The sequence below is a fragment of the Patiria miniata genome, unplaced genomic scaffold (assembly GCF_015706575.1).
Source record: "Patiria miniata isolate m_02_andy unplaced genomic scaffold, ASM1570657v1 HiC_scaffold_13, whole genome shotgun sequence".
Lineage (NCBI taxonomy): Eukaryota > Metazoa > Echinodermata > Asteroidea > Valvatida > Asterinidae > Patiria > Patiria miniata.
The window spans coordinates 7,291,796-7,315,450 of record NW_024037051.1 but is presented as its reverse complement, the minus strand read 5'-3'; the positions used below and the strand labels follow the sequence as shown (position 1 = coordinate 7,315,450).

At 42.2% G+C, this 23,655-nt stretch overlaps 2 protein-coding genes across 28 annotated transcripts in view; both read right to left on the bottom strand.

Moving 5' to 3' along the window:
- LOC119721169 (fibropellin-1-like) overlaps positions 1-17,898 on the bottom strand; it is a 56,507-nt gene extending 38,609 nt beyond the window's left edge. For 17 of the 27 annotated variants that reach the window (XM_038191059.1, XM_038191043.1, XM_038191054.1 and 14 more), the window contains exons 1-13: positions 17,865-17,898; positions 16,472-16,705; positions 15,190-15,264; positions 13,546-13,668; positions 11,769-11,993; positions 10,122-10,247; positions 9,346-9,462; positions 8,362-8,475; positions 6,611-6,727; positions 6,066-6,182; positions 4,581-4,700; positions 2,520-2,645; positions 489-611 (exon numbers count right to left, since the gene is read on the bottom strand). In XM_038191059.1, coding sequence (XP_038046987.1) covers positions 489-611; positions 2,520-2,645; positions 4,581-4,700; positions 6,066-6,182; positions 6,611-6,727; positions 8,362-8,475; positions 9,346-9,462; positions 10,122-10,247; positions 11,769-11,993; positions 13,546-13,668; positions 15,190-15,264; positions 16,472-16,529 — 1,441 coding nt within the window. In that variant the 5' untranslated portion in view covers positions 16,530-16,705; positions 17,865-17,898. The remainder of the gene's footprint in view (positions 1-488; positions 612-2,519; positions 2,646-4,580; positions 4,701-6,065; positions 6,183-6,610; positions 6,728-8,361; positions 8,476-9,345; positions 9,463-10,121; positions 10,248-11,768; positions 11,994-13,545; positions 13,669-15,189; positions 15,265-16,471; positions 16,706-17,864) is intronic. The other 10 variants (XM_038191039.1, XM_038191050.1, XM_038191044.1 and 7 more) reach the window with 10 other exon arrangements.
- The window catches only part of LOC119721544 (PE cleavage protein A-like), a 30,180-nt gene continuing 23,223 nt past the window's right edge, over positions 16,699-23,655 (bottom strand). Inside the window, exons 3-8 of the mRNA XM_038191624.1 lie at positions 21,591-21,747; positions 21,347-21,504; positions 19,621-19,814; positions 18,975-19,358; positions 17,865-18,032; positions 16,699-16,703 (exon numbers count right to left, since the gene is read on the bottom strand). Of these exons, the coding sequence (XP_038047552.1) occupies positions 16,699-16,703; positions 17,865-18,032; positions 18,975-19,358; positions 19,621-19,814; positions 21,347-21,504; positions 21,591-21,747 (1,066 nt within the window). The remainder of the gene's footprint in view (positions 16,704-17,864; positions 18,033-18,974; positions 19,359-19,620; positions 19,815-21,346; positions 21,505-21,590; positions 21,748-23,655) is intronic.

Below are 23,655 nucleotides of genomic sequence, written 5' to 3'. Positions count from 1 at the left end.
TCTGTGCCCGCCTATAGTCAGGCATGCAACTGGGAATTTAGAAGGAAAAAAACGAGGAAACTCCAAACCACACAAGACTTTGTACAGTATTTTTCAATTTGTAATGGCATTCATGAGAAGTACAAAACAAGGAAATCAGCAGATCCAAGGAAAAGTTGCATGCCTGTACAGTTTGATCTTATCAACTTTACTCCCATTCTGTGAGGGAAAGTCACATTGGATTAGGAATAAAAACACACACTCTACCAAAAACTCTCCTGAACAATCCTCTGTTCCATCTTGAAACTAATGCACTGCATAATGCACACACAATATCAAGCCAGGCTCATTGTCAACAGCATGCATAGATACTTACCGGTACCTCTGAGGACTTTAAAGCAAATGGCAAATTTGATGAGAGAAGGGCAACAGAAAATGATTGAACTTGTTGGGGGGGGGGGGGGTTATGGGGTGAGGATTCACATTTTCAGTGAAAATCGATAGAGTACCTTGACATGTGTATCCATCCCCTCGGTACCCGGGGTCGCAGAAACACTGGTAACCGAAGACGGCCGACACACACCGGGCATTGGGGTCACAATTGTTGTTGGCGCAATGGTCACTTTCTTCCTCTGCGTGGATAAACGCAAGATGTCAGGGTTAATGGAGCGTTAGATCTCGGACTGGGATGACCTGGGTTCATGTCCTAAACTTGGTTCCCTTGTCTAAGGCCGAAAATTCATGCGTCTGAGTTTTCGATGCATGTATCGTGATGTGCAATTGTTCCAAGTCGTTCCGGTCCTCAAAAATGTGTACATGTAACTGTCGGAAGAGGAGGCTACCACTGTTCCATGTATTTCTTTGAACACTAGACAGACTTAATAAGCTCAACTAAAGAGCACATTGCAGTTTTGTGCGTAGAAAAATCAGGCCCTCGCACACTGCTATAAGTGCACAGGTGTAAGTTATGTCACAAACAACCATTAGTGGACTAATGGTCCCCACCGCAACTTACACCAGGTAATCAGATGCAGCCATAATCATGGCAAACGGCAATGTAAGAGGGGGGTTGGTGTGGTGTAACCACCCCCTCCCCAACATACTTCTTGGTTCGTAATTCAATACCTTATGGAGACATGTGTACAATAGGGAACAAAAGATTGTAAAGGTCTCAACAAGGCAATTTCTATAGGTGAATACGCCAAGGTTTTCATGAAATAGATATATGGCTTTTACTCAAAACCTAGGAATTTCCAAGGTGTGTTTATAGTCGCAAATTGAAGTATTTTATGTAAGGGATATTTGGTCCGAAATTCAGCCCAGGAAATTAATTCTGGTTAAAATGGGAGCATTTTGAAACTAGATTTTCACACTCTAAAGGCCCTGTCACACTGTCTGCGATCTTATATGCGCTCTCACTGCGTCCTTGAAAAAAACCTGGGGCGCAACGACAACTACTAGATTGCAACGACAACTACATAGGTCGCCAGATGGGCGCCAGAGAGTCTTAATGGTCTCCGATGAGTGCAAAGGTCTTTGAACATGCTCAAAACAATCGCAACACCTCTGCGCTCTGGCCAGGGCGCCGTAATGACGCAACTCGGGTGCTGTGCGAGCGTGAATCGTGCGACATTGAAGTGGCATTGAGGCAGCTTATAGGCGCAAGGCAGTCAATGTAGTCTCTATGAGAAAGTAACTTGACTGCGATGAACTTGTATAATATTTTTTAAAACTGGACTGTGTATTGACCGTTTTGTCGTGGTATTTATACAGCGCAAGTGACGTCACATGAGCGTATATTGGTCGAATAGAGAGTGCGACGCGAGCTACTAGGACGTATCAACAGCGAGTAGAGCGTAGTGTGGGCGCAGTGACAGTGCAGCGGCAGCGACTAGATCGAGTAATTGAGCTTGACAGGGGCGCATAGAGAGCGAGTTGAGCGCATCGTAAGCGCGGGAAGAGCACAGTATGAGCGTAGCTTGAGCTTCTTTGAGACAGAAAGTTGTCATTTTCTTGCGTCCTCGCTGTGATTGTTCAATTTATGAGTAAAAAAATTGGTCGCTGTAAGGTCTCCTATGAGAGCGCATATAATGTGACAGGCCCTTAAAATTGTAGTTCACGAGAACAAAGAGATGTCTTCATGAGGATACATATTCCAGTATGAGTGTTCTCGACAGTAAAATTGTCGTTTCTGTCCTTAAAAGTGTGTAAATGTAACTGTCGGGAAAAGAGGCTACCATGAAGGGCACTGCCTTACGAAGAGAGTCGTGCAAAATTGTTTTCAAGATGGCAGGCGGAGGCGATTCAACAACTGTTTTGTGACCGAAAAGAAATCATGCCCAAACCTCCGTGTTCAAAGCTGTTATTATCGTCGTGCCAGATGTTTTACTTACTTAAAACATTGCGCAGTTACGCCAAGTTTCGTGAAATTGCTTAAGTTTATTGCGCTTTTGCGCATCAAATTTATTGTGCGAATCCTACGAATGGCGAAAGTTACGCACTGTTTCACAAAATCGGCTGCTGCAGTCCTAGATACTCACCTCTACAATTGACGCCATTCCCAACATAACCCTGGTTACAGAAACATTGGTAAGTGCCTGACGGGGAGGGTACGCAGCGAGCGTTCACATCACATGCATTGTTATCGCATGGGTTAACAACGCTTTCTGTAAACAGACACAGAGATACACACAAAAGCACCAAAAAAAAACAATGTACTAGGCTGATGACTCATGCATATGCATAATATTCAAGTACAGGGTGAGTAAAAGAAAACGAACCCAAATGTCAGGACCATTTTTTTAATGAAGTTCTGCATGTAGCACTTTCAAAATCTAGGACATGAAAGCCCAATTCATAAGATTTCTTTTAGCACAGAATCATTCAAATCACTCATGTACTTTTCAAGATATGGAAATTTAAACACAAACACCATTTTACACTGTTGTACACGGATCACAAAAAAAGTGTTCCTTCAGCAAAACAAAAAACAATTCACGTACATCACCACGTGAATTGTTTTCATTTTGCTGAAAGAACACTCACCTTTTGGTGATCCGTGGACAGAACGGAGTGTTTGTATTTAAAATTCCGTGAGTTGAAAATTACACGAGTGATTTGAATGATTCTTGTACTAAAAGAAAGCTTATTAATTGAGCTTTCATATCCTAAATTTTGAAAGTGCTACATGCAGAACTTCATTAAATAATTGGTCCTGCCATTCATATTATTTTTTTTTGACTCGCCCTGTATACATGGGTTGAAATACACAATGGAATTACTGCATCACGAAGATGAAGAATTTACTATTTTGTTTTGCTCTTCATTGGCGTAATGTTTAAATCGTTGCAAACTAAGTGCTGGCAGAGAGCTTACGAAAAAAATAACACATTTTCTCAATTGAGTCTCGAAACCATGACTTCGTGCTTACAGAGGTCGTGGGTTCGAGTCCCACCCAAGCAAGTTTGGGAAGTGTTTTTCCTCACAAGCTCTCTAACAGCACCGAGTATACAGTGCTTGCAACATCACATCTGTGAAGGGCTTAAGCCATTATTGGAAATACACTTGTTACAAAGCATTCAGCATTATGTGCATTTTTTAGGATGGTATGATTTTTCTAAATGAAAAGCCTGCTGTGCTTGGGGGACATTTGTCTTTACTAAGCATGACAGGGATCCATGCATTATTATTTGCATGCATTACTTTTTAATATGACTGCACATGCACACACAAAATGTTTTTCATCCAAAGCAGGGATAAGGGTCTTCCTTTTGTTTCTATGGTTCTCATATTTTTTTTGTCTCTGAAGTAGGGTTAGTCGGTCAGTCCGCGAACAAATTCTAATCTGAAGAAAAAACAAATTTGCACTTGCACCCGCAAAGATGGCAAAATTTAATGATGCCAAGTGCATATTGTCTCTTGTTTTGTTTCTTGCAATGAGATTATCAAGCGTTAATATCACTGAAAAAAATGATAATAAAGCCATTTTTGGCAAGATGTAGTCGACTTCCATTATATCTGCACCATGCAGCTCAATAACCTTTTGCCTGTAGCGGCAGCCAAGACATAAAATGCAATGTTAGACCCCTTTTGAAGTTGAGAGGCAACATCCTTGTATCTTCTGGGATTGCATTAGTTACCTTTTTTACGCCCTGCTTCGAGTAACAGTGGATTTTATTTTCCACCATTTTTCAAATAACTCAGAGCCTGATTGCCTGAAGTTGATACTCATATTTTTAATATTAATTTAGCTTTTTATTAGTGGGGTGCCAGACAGGGTTGGCAGTTATAAAGAAAAGTGTTTTTTGGGGGGTTGGGAGCCCACAATAGGGTCGGTCGGAAATGAGAACCAAAGAATAAAAAAGGGATGCCCTAAGCATTTCTCCTGGTTTTTGTTGGTCCTTTTTAAGAAAGTGTACCTTATTAGAACTCTTGTAGCCAAAGAGACCTGAAAATGTTCTTATGTCTATTTTGAAAAATGTCATGCACTTTGACTAAAAATCTTCAGCTACTTTAATGAGACAAAACAAGGCTTGAAATTAATTCCTGAACATTCCTTTAACATTGACTTTAATTTTGAGGGAATTTTGAACCACCCCTACCCTGACAGTTGTAACCGTTGCCCGTGTATCCGTCATTACAATAGCACTGGTATCCTGCCTGAGTTGGTACACAGTATGCATTAGCATCGCATGCATTGTTATCGCATGGATTTGACACTGCTGGGGAAAAAAAATTGGACGAACATTTACAACCAAGCTTTAAAGGCGTATAAGGATCATTGCATTTATCCCAAAAGTAACCCACCGAATTATTATCAAAACGCTTACTTGGATTACAGATATAGTCCATCATTTGTAATTTGTGTATTTTGTTCGTTTGAAGCAACAAAAGTGCTCAAAATCTAAAGAAGGGTACTGAACAACTAACCTGATGAAGTTTCAGCTCAGCTTCAGCTGTATATTCCGAGAAAAACGGCATTCTAGGATCTCAATTTCAAATCAAAAGTTGCTGAATCATGTTTTGAATTGGGCCTGAATTCAGCGTCCAAGACACGTTCTCACTGAGCCGATTACAGCTACGCGATGTCGCGCACTGATCCGACGAATTATACCAACCGCGCATGCGTGTGCGTCGTGCCAATGCTTGTGCGCGCTTCGCCCAATAACAAAACGAACTACTAATTTAAATTTCCTATGGTGCATCTTGAGAAAGCTCTGTTGGAAAGGCCTTCTTTCGTTGATTACTTCAAAATGACAGCTTGCCAGAAAGAATAATTTCACAGGGAGTTTAGTCCCCTTACTATCTTTCAACCAAGTATGTTTTTCAACAATAATTACGCCAGTTACTTTTCGGATGACTACAAATGATGGACTTTAGCTTTAAAGATCGTACTGGTGCTAAACACTCCGTGAAATTATTCCGTCTGGCTTGCTGTCATTTCGAAGAAATCAAGAAATGTAGGTGATTTCCAATGATCAGCCAATTGACTGAATTTTTTGAAATACAGAGTGCTGAATTTTTTGAAATACATAGGCGAAAACGTGTGTCGTGATCAAAAGGTTACGGATAGGTCTTTTTTCAATGTTTTCTCGAAAAGTGTAATATCCACTGAGCTGAAACCTCGACAGGTTAGGTTTTTACATTCTTCTTTGAATTTTGAGTGGTGTTATTATGGGAATGATCAAAAAGCATGAAAAGCAAATGATTCTATATGCCTTCAAAAATGACAAACTAATGAATATTCATAAACATATATCAGGTTTAAAACTGTGGCATACACAGTTACGTCTTTGACCCTACTCTTCGAAAGACAAATCATGAATTGAACAAAAAAGATTCATCATCTTTGTCAGATTAAGTAAAATAACATTTTACGGAATACCATTCAAGTGAAATAATGCCAGTTGACAATGTGTTAGACTGAATTCGTTTTTCATGCATGCGATGTTCCTACAAATACGTAGAATAAACAATGAAATTCTGGTTGCTTTGGCGGCATTTTCAGATAGCCAACAACTTTCTTTAGCAAGTTGCTATTTGATACAATCGTTTTAGTACAGTTGGAATTGTTTAACCACCCCTACCCTGGCAGTTGTAACCGTTGCCCGTGTATCCGTCATTACAATAGCACTGGTATCCCGCCTGAGTTGGTACACAGTATGCATTAGCATCGCATGCATTGTTATCGCAAGGATTTGACACTGCGGGGAATAAAGATTTGGCAGATCATTTGAATAAAATTATGATACATCTTATGAACATTCATTTGCATATAATCCGATTTGTAAGCAAAATTGTGGTATGCAGAGTCTCGTGTCTATGAAACACACAAATGATAGCACACAGCAAGAGATTAAGATGTTTTTCATGCTTGCTCTTTTTTATGGGTTATGCACAATTTTGGAATTACTTTTTTAGGTAATAAAATAATGCTCAGAAAATTCCAATTGACATTGACAGAGATGAAACATCTTTGTGTGATTTTTATTAAAAGATATTAACAATATGAAGGCAAAATCGTGGCTATTTTTTAGGGAACAATTTTACCTGTAACTCCACAAGCCAATTTTTTATTTATTAATTTAAAAATTTTTTTTTGAGAATTGGGAGAATTTTGAACCACCCCTACCCTGACAGTTGTAACCGTCGCCCGAGTATCCGTCATTACAATAGCACTGGTATCCCGACTGAGTTGGTACACAGTACGCATTAGCATCGCATGCATTGTTATCGCATGGATTTGACACTGTGGGGAATAAACATTTGAAAGACAATTGCAGTGTTAAAGCAGGCAATGGGGAAAAGCACTAGTTTAAGCACAAGCAAAAGTACAAGTTTAAGCAGTCAAATACTAAAAACCTCTCTACTTATGAAGATTAATTTAATTTCCTATCGTGCCTCTCTGCATTAATGCCCTGTAACATTGTCTGCGATCTTATGTATGCACTCTCACAGCGTCCTTGAAAAATAGCTGGGGCGCAACAACAACTACTAGATTGCAGTGATAACTACATGGGTCGCCAGATGGGCGCCAGAGGGTCTTAATGGTCTCTGATGAGCACCAAAGTTTTTGAACATGCTCAAAACAATCGCAACACCTCTGCGCTCTGGCCAGGGCGCCGTAATGACGCAACTCGGGCGCTGTGCGAGCGTGAATCGTGCGACATTGAAATGGCATTGAGGCAGCTTAGGCGCAAGGCAGTCGACGTAGTCTTCATGAGAAAGTAACTCGACTGCGATGAACTTGTAGAATAATTTTTTTAAACTGGACTTTGTATTGACCGTTTTGTCGTGGTATTTATACAGTGCAAGTGACGTCACATGAGCGTATTTTGGTCGAATAGATGCTACTAGGACGTATCAACAGCGAGCAGAGCGTAGTGTGGGCGCAGTGACAGCACAGCGGCAGCAACTAGATCGAGTAATTGGGCTTGACAGGGGCGCATAGAGAGCGAGTTGAACGCATCGTAAGCGCGGGAAGAGCTTGAGCTTCTTTGAGACAGAAAGTTGTCATTTTATTGCGTCCTCGCTGCGATTGTTAAATTTATGGAAAAAAATTGGTCGCCGTAAGGTCTCCTGTGAGAGCGCATATAATGTGACAGGCCCTTTAAGGGTACGAAAGTTGAGTCACAGTTAACTCAGAGGTGAACTTTGAAAAAAAAAAATTATAAAAGTTGGGGCAGGATTTTGTGCAGAACTGCAATCTGTCAAGATTATGTTGATATCGGGGACAAATCTCGTAAGGTTTCTTAGCAATAAAGCTAAGCGCAGTCTGGTTTTCAGTTAAGCAGAAACAGGTTGCCAAACCAAATTGTTATATCGTGTCTTGAATACCGTATGTTCATTGGTCTAGAACTGCTACGTAGTCCGTCTATTTAAATGACTGTTTGCTGCATATACATGTACTCATATAAATTAGCACATACACCGCTTTGCTCGCGCGTGAAGGATGCATGGAGAGGACTTTTGCTTTAGGAGTTTTTCAAAATGGTGTACAAAGTGAAGCAGGGGTGTGATTTTGAAGAAATGCAAAACACATAAAATAATCGGCAGAGGGTTTGGGGGCTGCTGAGGGCTGCTGAGGGCCCCAGCGCAACATAGGGTCTATGGCATATGTTTACCTTTATAGGTAAATCTCACTAATTCCGGATTTTAAAAGAGATATTTTTTTTTTTTTACATCCTGAAATTAGGAAAAGTCCTGACAAATCTCACGTCTGGTGCAGGAAGGAAGGAAGGAAGGAAGATTAAGTCACACATGAATCTTGCATAGGGGAATGCATCATACAGCAAGTGAGTGGGCCAACTTTTGACAGCCAGTGCTATGCTGTGGCATGTTTTCTTCAGGCCTTCGTGATTCATTGGCAATTACTGGACTGACCTTGACATCTGAATCCGTCCCCGGTGAATCCCGCGTTGCAGTAGCACTCGTATCCCTGCGTGGTTTCCACACACCGAGCGTTGGGGTCGCATCGGCTACTGGCACAACGGTCAACTGTACGAGAGGGAGAGAAATAACAGCCACATATGCAAACAAGACCACAAACGTATCATACATGTTTCAACTACAACGGATTGCCTAGATGCAAATCAGGTTTCAACAATGGCATTGGTGGTGCAGTTCGTATAGCGCTCGCCTCTCACCGCTGTGGCCCGGGTTTCAATACCCGTATCGGGTCATATGTGAGGAGAGTTGTTTGTTGTTTCCGTCCTGCCAAGAGGATTTTTTTCCGGGCCAACTGGTTTTCCTCCCTCCGCAAAACTCAACACTTTCCATCTGACTGTGGTCTGTGGTAAGACATGGGTTGTGCGGCGGCTGCCTAAAGCGCTTTAACATGTTTTTGGCTTGACCACGTTGTAGCTTCATCCTTCGCAATTCAGCTTCTGCTAAGGACGTTCAGCTCCCCAAATGTATTTATTTATATATTTTAAGAATGTTTAATACTACTATGATAGCAGCTAGGATATTTGCCAAGGGAATTTTTATGATTTGGTTTTTTTTTCATTTCTACAGCCCAAATTATGCTCTATAGAGAACAAAATTGGATGCAGAGACTATATTTCAGTCATTCAAACACATTTGAAATTAATAGACAAACCAAAACAAGCTAACTTTTTAAGATGACATGATTAACTTTTTTGAAAGAATATAGTATCCAGACGCCACTTCTTTGGTTGTGTACAAAGTCTACGGAGGGTCGAGCGCATTTTTATTAAAAGTATTAATTTCTAGCAAACTTGGACATGTTTCTCAGTCCCAGATTCTTTTTGTTTTCAACATTTTTGCAATTACTGACCTTCATAGAGGTAAAACAAGATGAAAAAAAGTGGCGTCAGGATGCAACATTCTGAGTTATTTACTCACCACTGCAGGTGTAGCCGTCTCCCTGGTACCCGGCATTGCAGGCGCAAGTGTAGCGGTCTGCCTGGGGTATGCAGTAACCGTTGACATCACAGCTGTTCTGAGCACATGGATTGCTTCCTGGATGTGAAAGCAAAATAAACAAAGGCATTCTGTATCACGCAAGGACATAATTTTATGGTGTCATTGAAATTTGGGTTCCTATGAAATCTGAAGCCGATTTCATGAAACAGTGCGTAATTTACGCCATGCGAAGGACTTACGCAACCAATTTGTTGCGAAGCTGCGCAAAATCTTACAATCGATTTCACAAAATTTGGTGTGGCATCGCAACGTTTTAAATAATCTAATCATCTTGGATGAGGATAATAACAGTATTTACGATGGCTGTTTGTATATGAGTTTGATCGTTCATGAAACAGTCATTGAATCACTTCCGCCTGCCATTTTGAAAACAGTTTTGTATCTCTCAAATTAGGTTTTGCCCTTTACCGACGTTTAAACACTGTATACTCAGTGTGTTACCTCCCGAGTGAAAGGTGGGAAAAAATCACTCGGGTGGGACTCGAACCCACGACCTCCTGCTTTCTAGTGCATATGTCTTACCATTCGACCACCGAGCTAACGGAATCGATAATTTGATTGTTATCACCCTGACGCAAAAAATAGTTTTGTATTTCTCATCATTTTGTCACAGAAAAAGCTTGAAATCGGGGGGAGCAATAAAGTAATAAAATAATGAAATAATAATAGAAATACAACTAGGATTTGTTCCTTACCTGTGCACGTTTGGCCGTTTCCCTCATATCCTTCATTGCATTTACACCGGAACCCTGAATCTCCAGCGGGCAGGCACTGGGCATTACGGTCACAGTTGTTGCTGACGCAAGGGTCGTCAATTTGTTCTGTTTGCATAATACAAAAAATTGGTAAAAGTTCAGATAAATACTTTATTGACACTGTTTTCCTGTTTTCTCTTGTAACTGATTATACTTGAAAAATAGTGTTAAAAAAAAAGTTAGGTTGAGGGGTTAGCAGAAACAAGACAAGGATATCCCGCCCCCGGACAGATTTTCCTCATTTGCCAGGGTACTGTGCCCCCTCCCCACCCACCCAGACAGTTTCTCCTAGGAAATAGTGTCCCCTCTGGGACATTTTGTCCCCATGCAGAGCATGTTAAAGTTCGAGACTTGAACTCACATTTCGTCTTTATAATATAGACTTCCTTCCTTCAGTATGAATGAATCTGCTTTTCTGCGGATGGCTCTTTTCTGTTTTTATCTGTGCTATCTGGGTATTTCATTCCTCAAAATACTGCAAAAAAATTGTGCTTTGGACACAAATTCAGCATCCACCATGATGGATTAACTCACACTCACAGTATAGTTTGTGTACTGCAAGCGCATGGCCAGTGTGAACGTTACTCCGTGTCTGGTTGGGGTAAAAAGTACATTTCTCATGTGCACCAAAAGAATAGATCTCTCACAACCAACAAAATGAATCATGACCATATATTCACAAAAATGCTATGAAGACCAGTAGCAATAATTCATTTCTAAAAAGTATCAGTTGTATAATCTCAAACAACAGGCGGGCATAGCCTGTATTTGACCTAGAACTAGGAGGACAAAAAAGTCAAGTCCGACTTGAGTGGCTTTTTTTTTAACTTTAATAAGACTTGACTTGGACAAAAGGTGACTTGTGACTTAACTCACATGTAACTTGAATAAATTTGGCTCACTGACATTAAAGCTACAGTACATCATTTGCAGCTTTCCAAACATCAACTGACAAAATTATTGTTGAAAAGCATACTTGGTTTAAAAAAAGTAATGGGACTAAACTTCCTGTGAAATTATTCTTTCTGGCAAGCTGTCATTTTGAAGAAAACAATGAAAGAAGGCCATTCCAACGATGCGTTTAAAGATGCATCGTTGGAAATGTCCATTAGTAGTTAGCTTTTAATTCGGCGAAGCGCGTGCAAGCATTGACACGACATGCACACGGTTGCTATAATTCATTGGTTCAGTGCGCGACATCGCATAGCTGCAATAGGCTGAATGAGAACGCTGAATTCCGGCGCAATTCAAAACATGTCTCGGCAACTTTTGATTAGAAATCGAGATCCTAGAATATTGTTTTTCTTGGAATATACAGCATTCACCGAGCTTCGCACCTTCTTTAGATTTTCAGCACTTTTGTTGCTTCAAACAAACATAATGCACAAATTACAAATGATGGACTGTACCTTGAACGCTTTGTTAAAATAAACACAAACTTTCGGGCCTGTATAGGAGTATGGAGGAAGTTACGTTATCTTGAAAAAATTTACTTGAGACATGCGCCTTGACTTGGAAAACATTTACTTGCGACTTGACTCGTGCAAAAAATGACTTTGTTACAACACTGACAAATTGTCCTTGTACCTGAAGCAGGCGTGACCTTTCCGATCATGGAGAAGCGTAGGATCTCTTCACTAGCCTCATAGATCAGGTAGGTCTCCGTCATGCTGACCCGCATGAAGTTGAGAATGTACTCCGTGTCGGCCTCGTCAGCTGAACACTCGTCGTACTCGATGGTTTGGTCCATGGTGTAGGAGATGGTGTCGTCGTTGACTTGCAGGGATCGCTTGGCAAACGTGTGGATCACACCTACGAGAAGTAATCGTCGCACAGGGATGTAAAAAGGCAGGTTCATACTTACCACGAATGAGAATGCGAAGTGAATTTGACGTCATGAAAAATTCACTGTGAAGTTCAGCGGAGTTGAAATATGTTCAACTTTTGCGAATTCCAAGAGCATACAAACTTGCCACTACCGTAATTTCCTGCGGATAAGACGCGTCTTATCTGACTTTCTAGACCACAAAAACATCGCTGCGCCTTATCTACAGGTGCGCCTTATCTGGTGTCGCTTGAGTTCAAAGTGACGGTCTTTGTGTGAAGAATTCTTTCAATGCCGCAATCAATAATGCGGTCAACCAAGGCTCAACTCTCCAGACATTGTGACCGTATTTTCATTCCAACAATGCCGCGATGTGTTGATCCCCCATGATCGTGCTTTCATTCCAACAATGCCGCAATGCGTTGATCCCCCTTAGTGATCGTGCTTTCGTTCCAACTATGCCGTCATACAAACGTTTTTTTTTGTATTAGTCACCGGTAGAGGGCGCAACATCTGGCTCGGAGGGACTGGGCAAGTCTACGAATCTGATCCAGCGTGCGTGTTGCAATATCTTCAGACAGCGCGTGGACCATCGTTTCTGGCCGCTGATTGGGCCGCACTGCATTAACAAAAGGCCAAGGAAGGCCAGGATCGGAAACCGCAAGCAAGCATGCACAGCGCGCGTTGGCTGAATGGATGAAGGTCGGTATCAATTTACATTGGTCTTTTCTTCATGGCTCTACATGTGACCAGCCAATGTGGTTACGGTTTAATTCATCCTCCGAATAGTGTGATCGTTCGAAGGCAACACAATGGCCCCTTTGTGGCGATGTACCGACACCGGGTGACGCCTGGTGTTCTTCTGTGTGCGGTCAAACATGCGTCTTATGCGGCGGTGCGCCTTATCTGTTGGCGTTTGAAATTTTTTTGGGTGATTTTAGGGACCTGCGCCTTATCCGCCGCGCGCCTTATCCGCAGGAAATTACGGTACATCACAACTTTGTGTTTGCTTTCACGCTGAGTAGGAACTGGCCTCAAGCTTTTTTGCAAATTAAGACTGTAAACATTCAAAAAGTCTTCAAAGAGAAAAAGGGTGTGATGATCTTTTTGATGTTAACAGGGAATCTGTAACCTCATACATCAAAACCTGGCTGGTGAAATACTCGCATTTTGACGACGAGCATAACGTAAAAGGCAAAACGACGTATCTTGTATAATTACGCCCTTTTGCCTCGTCACATCAGTTCACATCTAGCACAAAACAGCCATGCATTTCAATAAACACCCTTTTGTCAAAGAAACATTATTAAACAAGTACAATTTTGATAGAGAGACGCCCTGCTATCTTTGAAACGGAAAGCCATATATGGACTTGAAACGGAAAGCCATACGGACTTGGAAGTTCTTTAAATGGAAACAGTGCCTCCAATAATCCCAAAGGTGACTTCATCTCAAAAAGGCCAAAATTCAAGTTACACCCTTTTGCCGTGTGAGGGCTGATCTACTGTTCAAGCACGGTTGTCCATTGCCTAGACTTACCAAGTCGATGTCGCACATACTCCTCCTTGTGGTCGTCCACGAAGACATAGTCAGATGGCGTAATCTCCGGTATGTTGCCGTTCCAATCGGCTATGACTCGGATGTAACCATTCTCATCGACACCTGGACCGAGTAAGAATATTGTTACAAACACCAAGCATTAATTCCAATAGGAGTCAATGCATGCTACACTGCAAGTTGATAAGAGCTGATCAGGGGTGAGCTTGGGAGGGGAATGAATAATCCACAAAATAATCAGCAGAGGGAATGAAGGTTGCAGAAGGCCCCAGAACAATGTCGAGTCTATGGTACACATGTATGTTTGTATTTGGGCAATTCCAGACTAATGGGCCCAAAAGTGTGACATTTGAGAAGACAATTTAAGTTTATTCATACGATGCAATTTTACGTCGGGGTGATGTAAACCAAATTAGGTTTTGCCCTTCATCGACATATAAACTCTGTATACTCAGTGTGTTACCTCCCGAGTGAAAGTTGGAAAAAAATCACTCGGGTGGGACTCGAACCTACGACCTCCTGCATTCTAGTGCAGATGTCTTACCACTCAACCACCGAGCTACGGGATCGGTTGGCTGGTTCGAATCTGATGTACATGTACATAACAGCAGGTACCGCATTAACTATTCATAAGATGCAATTTTGCGTCGGGGTGATGTAAACCAAATTAGGTTTTGCCCTTCACCGACATATAAACACTGTATACTCAGTGTGTTACCTCCCGAATGAAAGTTGGAAGAAATCACTCGGGTGGGACTCTTGGGTTCGGGTCCCACCTGAGTGATTTTTTCCACCCAAGTGATTTTTACAATACCCATTTCTTTTGCTCTGTAACTTCTACAGAGGAAAACATCTCTACTGCCAAATCTCAGGAATTCCAGATTTCAAAAGGGATGCCTTAAAAATCCTGAAATCAGGGGAATAAACCTGACAAATCTCAACCCCAGCTAATAATGGACACAAGGAGACATCACATTTTCTACTGGCCATGGACATTTTACTAGGCAAAAACAAAAAAATCATGTTGGATTTTGTTTAGCACGCTTAGCAGCTCCATATTGCTTATAACTGATTCTTGGCTGATTTTGCCAAGCATGTGAATTTGATAAGCAATGTTTATTTGTGACCTGTCTTCACAAAATGACCTTCAAGTCAGACTTTTTAAGAATTGAGATATTTATATATTTGGATTCCGCAGAACAAGAGCTTTCCAATGACATACAACATTAAGGGGTAATGAGTTCAGAAACGGAAATATAGACCACCAGTGCACTTGAAGTGGTTAACCGATTCTTGAGAAAATGGCATTTACAAATCTTGCAGTTGTGTTTAAAATACAATGAATGCACAGTCACGTGCACGTGATGCAATATATTTTAAAGATGTTTGAGAGAACAAAAAAATTTGAGAAAGGTAGCACAGGACAAGTTTACAGATTAAGGTTCACCTAAAAACAAGACATCGACCACCCCTTTAAATTTTGGGTTTTCCCCACTGTACCGCAAGATGGCAATTTCCGACTTTAAGCTCATTTGGCGATGACAGGTCACATTTTGCTAAGCGGATCTACTAAATTGGGCGATGGTTGTACATCATATGAAGGGTTTTATAAGAACCAAAACTCACCTTGGAAATCTTGGGTGATGAGCATCTGCTCTCCGGTGCTGAAAGTTATGTTCAACGTCTGCCTGAATTTACCGCCTGGCAGGAAGGAAGTCAAAGTTACAAGTACCATGAGCATGATGATGATCATAATGGTGAATCAGGACCAACTCTCGTTGCCAACCGCACGCCCCTGCCAGAAGGGTCTCGGGTGTGCTCCTTGCCCCCTATCTCTGACTTCTCTGAACCCCTTATTTTTCTCAAACCGCCTGCAGGGCCATCTTGCCAAAATGCAGAACAGTCAAGGACTGACTTTTCAGGATCAAGCTGTGCCTGAACAAACCAGTCGCTCATTTTTTAGCGAAATGAGTGTAAACTGTGACGATATTAAGATGATCATTGGGCATTCAAGAAAATCAAGTCGCTAGTGTAGCAAAATGTCAACTTCTGCAGCCGGGAATCAAATGTGTGCGCAGCCGGATCATCTGCTTTCATTGTAAATTATCGTTGCTTCGTGGGTGACACGAGCATGCATTGCGAATATTCTGCGTCGAGATCCCGCTTGTTGTACAATAATCACACAATTTCTCAGTTTTGTGACCGGAGCATGACTTTTGCCCTTGATGCCGACGGTTCGGTCGCAGCAAAAGCAAATCGCAGGTTGCCCTGAGGCTTGCTTTAGAGTTCAGTTGGTCACATCCATACACCTTTCTTAATTAACCCTAACCCTCCAAGGCATTTTGGCTAGAAACCCTGCCAAACGCAGCAACATGCAACATTTGTCTAAGTGACAAGCCTGCCCAGTGCAGCAAGATCCATCAGGCAAAAAGTCTCAAGGCCAAAGTGCCTCAGAGTCTGTGGTCCCAAAACGCAGCAGGATACAACTGTGGCATTGTTCAATGGGACTAGCTCTCATTGTTTCAGAACTGGCCGTTTATGCACTGGTGTTGGTACCCGAATGCATCAGAGTGCGCCAGACTTTTCCACCTGATGCACTGTGTTGCGTCTGGCAGGATTAGGGTTACCACAATTAACCAAATCTGTTGAGCTCTCCCAACCAATATCAAATGAAATACCTTCCTTTTTTAATCTCACAGAAGAGCGATACAGCAAAACATTGAATTGACAATGAAATGAGAGACAAGACTCCAAAACAAATTTCCCCCAGAGGTAAGAGGTGCTACTACAAGGGTTGTACTTCGCCTACACTTCGCCTTGGCTTCACCTCAAGAACTAATTTATCAATTTAAGCAAATATCAACTATCCACCCTTTAGCCATGTTATATTTTTCATTAGAGCACCTACCTGTGAGCATAAATCCGTTATATCCCTTGCCGCTGGGTAAGGCAAAGAGCCAGGCCATGACTTCAGCGGCCGGGGTGACAGCCTGCAGGGAGTAGCTGATCAAGGGAGACAAGGGGCTGACGGCGGTGTAGGTCCGGGCTTCGTTCAGGTTGATGAAGGAGTGCAGATTGGCACCTTGGAAGGACACGCCATTCACGTTTCCGGAGACCAGACCGTTCAAGCGCTGTCTACCCTCTGGATTGCGGAAAAAAAGGTTAAGACAAGATCAGGGATGTGGAGTGCTGTGGCCTTGTGGTCAAGGGCATTGGATTTGTGGTCTGCGGGTAAAGCTGCAGGTTGTGGGTTCGAGCCCAGCCAGGGGTCATGGTGCATGTGCCCTTGGGCAAGGCACTTTGTCACTCACTGCTTCTCTCCACCCAGGAGTAAATGGGTACCTGTGAGGGCATAGATGGCTGTTGTGATTGACTTCGCTTCCTTGTACAGGCTGCATCGAGCTGTATACTCTCCAGGGAGCTGAGATGGTATTTGGAATGTATTTGGGCCCAATGAGCAGGGGTAATAATGATGTAGCGCCTTGGGCACCAGTCCTGGTGGATACGTGCGCTTTATAAACACCCACTATTATTATCATTATGTAGTTGAGTCCATCACAAGTACCTGCAAGTCCACCACAAGGCCTCCAGTCCCAATTCAACTCACAAGCTACTCTAATGAGCTTTGACAAAGGCATTCCTTTGTTATTGCTCATCCACTGTTTCTTCCGACCAAAAAAATGTCCCCCAATGCTCTGTGGTACGATGGGGTTAGGGGCCGGCTTAAGGCCCCCAATTTGTTTTGGATTTTAGATGCTTTGTGGTGCGGTCTGAGGCAATTTCTGACCACTTCAACCAATATTTTTTCAAGCAACAGATGGTGCTGTACGCAGTGGCTGCCATTTTTTGCAAAGTCACTTAAAAAAAAAAAACAAGGGCTCGTTTTTGGAAGGGCCATGCCCCCTCCTCCATTGAGCTTATGCGCAATACGCATGTAAACCAATACACAGAGGCAGGTTCCCCACTCGAGTGTCCCCCAGTCCTAATAAGTCGTAAAAAAGCGCCCTCTCTTTTTCGGGCATTAAATTCAATTCAATTCAGTTGACATTTATTTAGCACTCTCCAATAAACCAATACAAAGTTGGATAATGTAAGTACAATACAGTTATATTTAAACAAGCGATTACAAATGTAAAGGTAATTACCACCAGAAAAAAAAAAAATAATGCTTTTATTGAATCTAATTATTTAAATTAAGATTAATAGCAAGCGAAGTTGAGAAAGAGTAGCCAATTGTCACCAATTTCGGACATCCCTCCCACCCTTCTCCCAAAAAAAAACCCATTCTAGATTCTTCTTACGTGGGTCCAAGCACTGCAGTCCGTTTCCAAAGAGGTTGGGCGGACAGACGCAGCAGTAGCCGTCAGAGAATTTCTGGCAGCTGGCCTGCGAGTGACAGGTGGAACAAACGTCTCCCGAGTCCGGGTTCAGCCCTCCGTCTACGTTGAAGTCAACGTCAAATCTACCAGCTAGGAGAAAGAAAAGGTAACTTTGTTGTGGATCCAAACCTGTAGAAATATAAACCTTGAGACTTCATCGGCCAGTTTTGTGGACCTGCTTAGAACGCAAAATATGCTGAGCACAGAAACATTTTCTTAGCATGAGCGGGTTACCAGTCCAAAATGATGCGCTGCGTACATGTTTATTCCTTGTGACCAGCTTATGTTCAGCTTACTAAATAAAATTGGTCAGAAAATATGGATCTGGTTACTATAAATAATAATATAAAGACCAAAAAATCATCCTAATCCCATTCGTTACCATCTAGAATCACACACGCTTGTTGAGTAAGTCATGGTCACAGTGCAAACGTATGCATGCACGTTTGCTTTATGACAAGAACTGCGCATCTCAAGTTGTACACTAGCAAGGTCATAGAGCATTATGACAGCGGCTGCACAGTGTTTTACTTATTAGCTAAATCGACAGAGCATTTCAATGCCATATTTTCCTTTAAAAGCTGTGGTATACATGAATTGTGAAACCAGGAGTGTACTGGGTGAATCAAAAAGAAAGTGACAAAATTACAATAAATATTTTTTCAAATATGTGGCTTGCACCATTTCATAAAACTAACAGAGGGATAAAGTACATCTTACTGACTTGTTACTGTGAAAACTTCACGAAATTTGCATATTCTATTCCCAAGTTATGTCTATTTTAATAAAAAGAACACAAAATTCAGGTGTCCGCCACTGATCATTTAGCGTCCTTCGAACTGATGAATACCCATTAAATACAATGTGACGTCATCTCAATTCAACCATACGTACTTTACACGGTGTAGCCTAACACAAATGGAACCGGAAGTTAACGCAGCTCAAGCATTTATCCAATGGGTGCTAGTTACATGTATCAGTGGTTCGCGCACGTGTGTGATGTTTTTATTAATGAACCGGATAGAGAGATACATACCTCCAGCACCATCTCCATTGGCCTGATCACCTGTAGCCCGCACTGGTCCAGCAATCGTATCTCCTTCCTGCCCCCCAGCCTGCCCCCCGGCCTGCCCTCCGGCCTGCCCTCCGGCCTGCCCTCCAACCTGTCCCCCGGCCTGCCCCCCAGCCTGCCCCCAGCCTGCCCCCCGGCCTGACCCCCGGCCTGTCCCCCAGCCTGTCCTCCATCCCCTCCTCCCCCGACCACCACGACTGTGGTCGATGATCCACCGGGGACAGATGAGCCTCTGCTGACAGTGGACGACTGGCCCGTGCCGTCGCCCACAACGAGAGTGAAGGTCGAGCCCCCACCCCCTTGGGTCGAATCTCCCGCTCCTGCACCGGCGGCATCAGAGCCTCCTGGGGCGAGCAAAATCAACATCTTTTTATAAAGAGCAACTCCATCACAAGAAGGTTTGAAATTTAAGATGTGTTCATGATGGTTTTCCTCAAACCAAATAGGTCTGTATGCTATTCAACTTCACTGGGACATTGTAATCAGTGCTTAAAAAAGGAATATAAAGTTGAACAAAGAAAGTGACTGGACTATTTAGAGCTTTTCAGCCCTACATGTGTACATGTCAGTTTGTCGTTCCCCATTAAATACCCAGTAAAGCTTTACCTGTGGTTCCGCTAGTTGCAGAGCCGCCACCTTGCAAAATAAACGTGGAAGAACCACCTCCACCTCCACCTCCACCGCTGACGTCAGTGTTGACAACAGAGCTATCGATGATGGGTTTGGCGAACCCCCTGGTGCCCAAGTTAGCCCCGCCCACCTGCCACGCCCACATGCCACCCTTGCCCACGTTGGTGAAGCTGGAGATACAAAAGACAATTTGCACAAAAAATATATATAAATATTTATAAAAAATAAGAAAATGAAATAATGAAATTCAAGCATTTTTCCTTATTTGATTTTGAACTGGCTTTGGTAAGTTACATGTTAAAACTTGTAATGTCTTGGAATTTGGGAATATGTCTGAGATGTTACCAACCTCCACTACAGACTAATGATGTGCATCGGGTCAGGTTGACCCAGCCAAACCGACCCGAAACATTACAGATATAAACCGAATCCGAACTGAAACCGATCTTAACTCCCTCAAACCGACCCGACCCGACCCGACCCAACCCGACAAAAAATAAGGTAAAACTGACCCGAACCGGAAAAAAAACCCAAATACCAGGCTTGGACAAAGTGATCACTTTTTTGGTGCCTGCCCTTACCCACGTGGCATGAATTCTTTTGCAAAATCATTGTCTCTCTCTATGTCATACTCAGTTGGTTGATCGAGAGTAACTCCGCTTATTGAACAAACGCATGGTATCATCACGCGGTATCATGAAAACTGTTACAATGTATCTATTTCACTGTCAGTCCCATCCGACTGGAGAAATTAATACCGTGGGAACTTGATAGTGCGCTCGGTGGCCACACCACACTAGGGCTGCGGTCACAGTGACTGTCAATAATTTTGCATCACCTAAATTTCTCAACTGTTTCAGTTTATTTCGGGGTTTTTTTGGTTTATTTCGTTTTTTTCAAAAGATGGCTAAACCGACCCGACCCGACCCAAAAATGAAAATAAACCTGATAATAAACTGACTCGACCTGACTGAAAAGATGGACAAACGAAGTCAGTTTCGGGTCGGGTCGGTTTCGGGTCGGGTTTGCACATGCACATCATTACTACAGACACATATTTCACTTAAAACCAGATTTTTCATTTAAAGAAAATCTTATTTGTAGACAATCACTCCTAAAACATGTTATAATATTGGTAAAAAAACATTAAAATCATCTGTTGGCAGTAAGATTTGGGAGAAAGGGAAGGAGGGGGAATTTATCTGAAACTTATTTCACAATTTGAGTTTCACCAGTGGAGACCCAGGGGGCCTGGGCCTTAGGGCAGGGAGCACTTGATATACACCCCCGCCTGAGGGACAAGGTGATTTATAACCATAAAAGGCATTCGCTGACGTTTGTTACTAACCAACCGAGAGACAAGACGATTTCTTGAGCTGCTGTCCGCAGCTTACATACTATGAATGAGAAGTTTGTTTTTCAATAACCAATGTACTTAACACATTCAAATTTATCAAGGCCATCTTACCCAGAGGTTAAAAAGCTTGAGATGTTTGACGAGTATCCAGAATAGAAGGAACCATTGGAAACATAAGAATATTCCATTGACCATGTTCACACAATGACACGTGCTTCCTGTGATAGATGGCATTACTACCATTTTAGGGGGTGGGGCATGGGGGTGTTGAGAGTGGGGGGGGGGGTGGAGTGGGGGTGTTGGGAGGGGGTGAAAGGGGGTCAGGAGTGTCACTGGTTCTTTTACCTTGAGACATGACCACCAATGGTCAAGTGAGATCCGTCACCATTACTGAAACCAACGATGCGGTAGTCGTTGGTCGCTGCTCGGTTCGCATCTTCATAGATGTAGAAGACAAAGGTTTGGTCTCCATCCGATGGCATTACAAGTTGGAAGGTAACAACCTAAGAGAAAAGAAGAAAAAAGTTAAGGCACCTTCTTCAAATGTTCAGGTTGGATTGGCCAATTCATAAAACAAATTGCATCTAACCTCTTCTTCATCCTTGAAAGACAGCCCATCCCAGGTGGCTATCATCAGCGACCTGGCCTGGAAGTCTGTCCGCCCAAAGAATTGGCTGACGTCTCGCGAGGCTCTGTTGAGGACCTCCGTCCCGAAGGCTTCCCGATAGGAAACACTGCCTCCATACCTGCAAAATGAGACACCAGGGTGATATGACTGAATTCGTGCTGAATTCTGGAAATACCAGTGAGCCCAATTATACCCCAAGCCAATTTTGAAATTACCATGTATGGTTCTGGTAACTTTTACTGGGAATCACACATGCTGTACATAGAAAAATAATAAAATAATGTGACCGGCTCCACAAGGGTATTAAGTCGCGCTGAGCATTATTGTGAAATGGCCCACTCAACATTGAGAGGGTGACAATTTTGTCAACATGTGATTCTCATTTTTTGTCATGAACGATATCTTTATTACCTACAGTTTCAGGTTTCACTCACAGAAAAGTTGATTTTGATGAACAAAGTGGAAAAAACAACCATTTTGTGGGCATCATTTTGTCGTTCTACAACAAAGCCAGCTATTTCAAAGCCTGTTTTCTCAGTTGTGTAATTTGAACTCCAAGGAAGTAATTAATATGCAAATTTATCATATCTCCAGAACGGGAGGGGCTATGGAGCGCTATTTACCAAATGAAAACTTACGTTGTGGGCTTTCCAACCATGTATATAACTCAATTTCACTTTTTTGCGACATACATCTGCCGCTGAGCTGACATACCAGCGAATTGACGATTTTGGCGATTTTGAGATTTTGTTATTTTGGGGGTTTAAAAAGGTTGCTCCTTCAAGTATTTATGCCAAAATTCTTAATTCTTGTCTGGATTTTGAGATTCGGAGCCCCACCTGAGGCGAATAAGTCACAATAACAAATCCATAATTTGACATAGTATACAAATATTGAATGCTTCGAGTAGTGTAGTAAATCTAGCCTCCCAAGGTGATCCATGGACATTCTATTTTTCCGAGGCAAAGCCGAGGGAAAATAGAATGCTCCATGGATCACCGAGGGAGGCCAGTTTTACTTCACCACGAGATAAAGCATTCAATATTTGTTTTTATAACACTTCACCCACAGATTCTGCTTGGTTTTAATATTTTAAATTATCCTATCTGAACACAATTAAAATAAATTCAATTTCAATACAAAATTGGTGGAAATGTATTTCTCTCTTCCAAACCACCCCTTCACGAAATGTTTGAACCCAACTCTGTGGCGCGCTCTCTTCGGAACAATATGCGCTATGTGCAACGCTCAACGCGCACACCAGTATGCATTTGCACACAAATGCCGCGCCATGGTATAGTACTTTAGTTGCTAATGGTATAGTACTTTGGTTGCTACGGGTATAGTACTTTTGGCCGGGCACTGAAAGATAGCAAAAATAGAAAGTACCATGTGACTCGCTCTTGGCCAATCAAGACACAGAATCTGTGGGTGAGGTGTTATAATGATGAATACGGAATTTCGCTGGTAACCAGCTAATGTAAGGCGTGCGTTCAAAGTACCAATGATTCAACCAATGTTATTCGTCAGTTTGTCCAATTGTCAAAAAGAAAAGAATTAGAACCAGTCACGTGATATTACATTTTGGTTGGTAACCATTTCTTTTTGGCTAAGCCACTTTTTTCAAAGCTTAGCACACTCCTGTGCTTTAAGCTCCAATGAAATTGCCTTTTATTCAGATCTATATGTTGAAAGTACATGTAATCTGTATTGGTGGCACGATTTATAGGCAACAGAAATGCTGACCTATTAGTCCTGCTAATGATATCAGCATTTTATACTGGGTTTTGTCCTTCACCAAGTCATATTTTTTTTATGAACACAGTCAGAGTAATCAGCATTAATGTGAACATCCGAAGTATGTGTACAGACATAACAGAAACAGCTGCAATCAATCTGGGCAATGTCATCCTAGCCAGCTGAACATGGAAGAGTACATTACATTTATTGAGTCATTCTTTATGTTTTCAATACATTTCACGGATGCTGTCGAAGGACAAATGTCTCGCATGCTTTATTGACACAG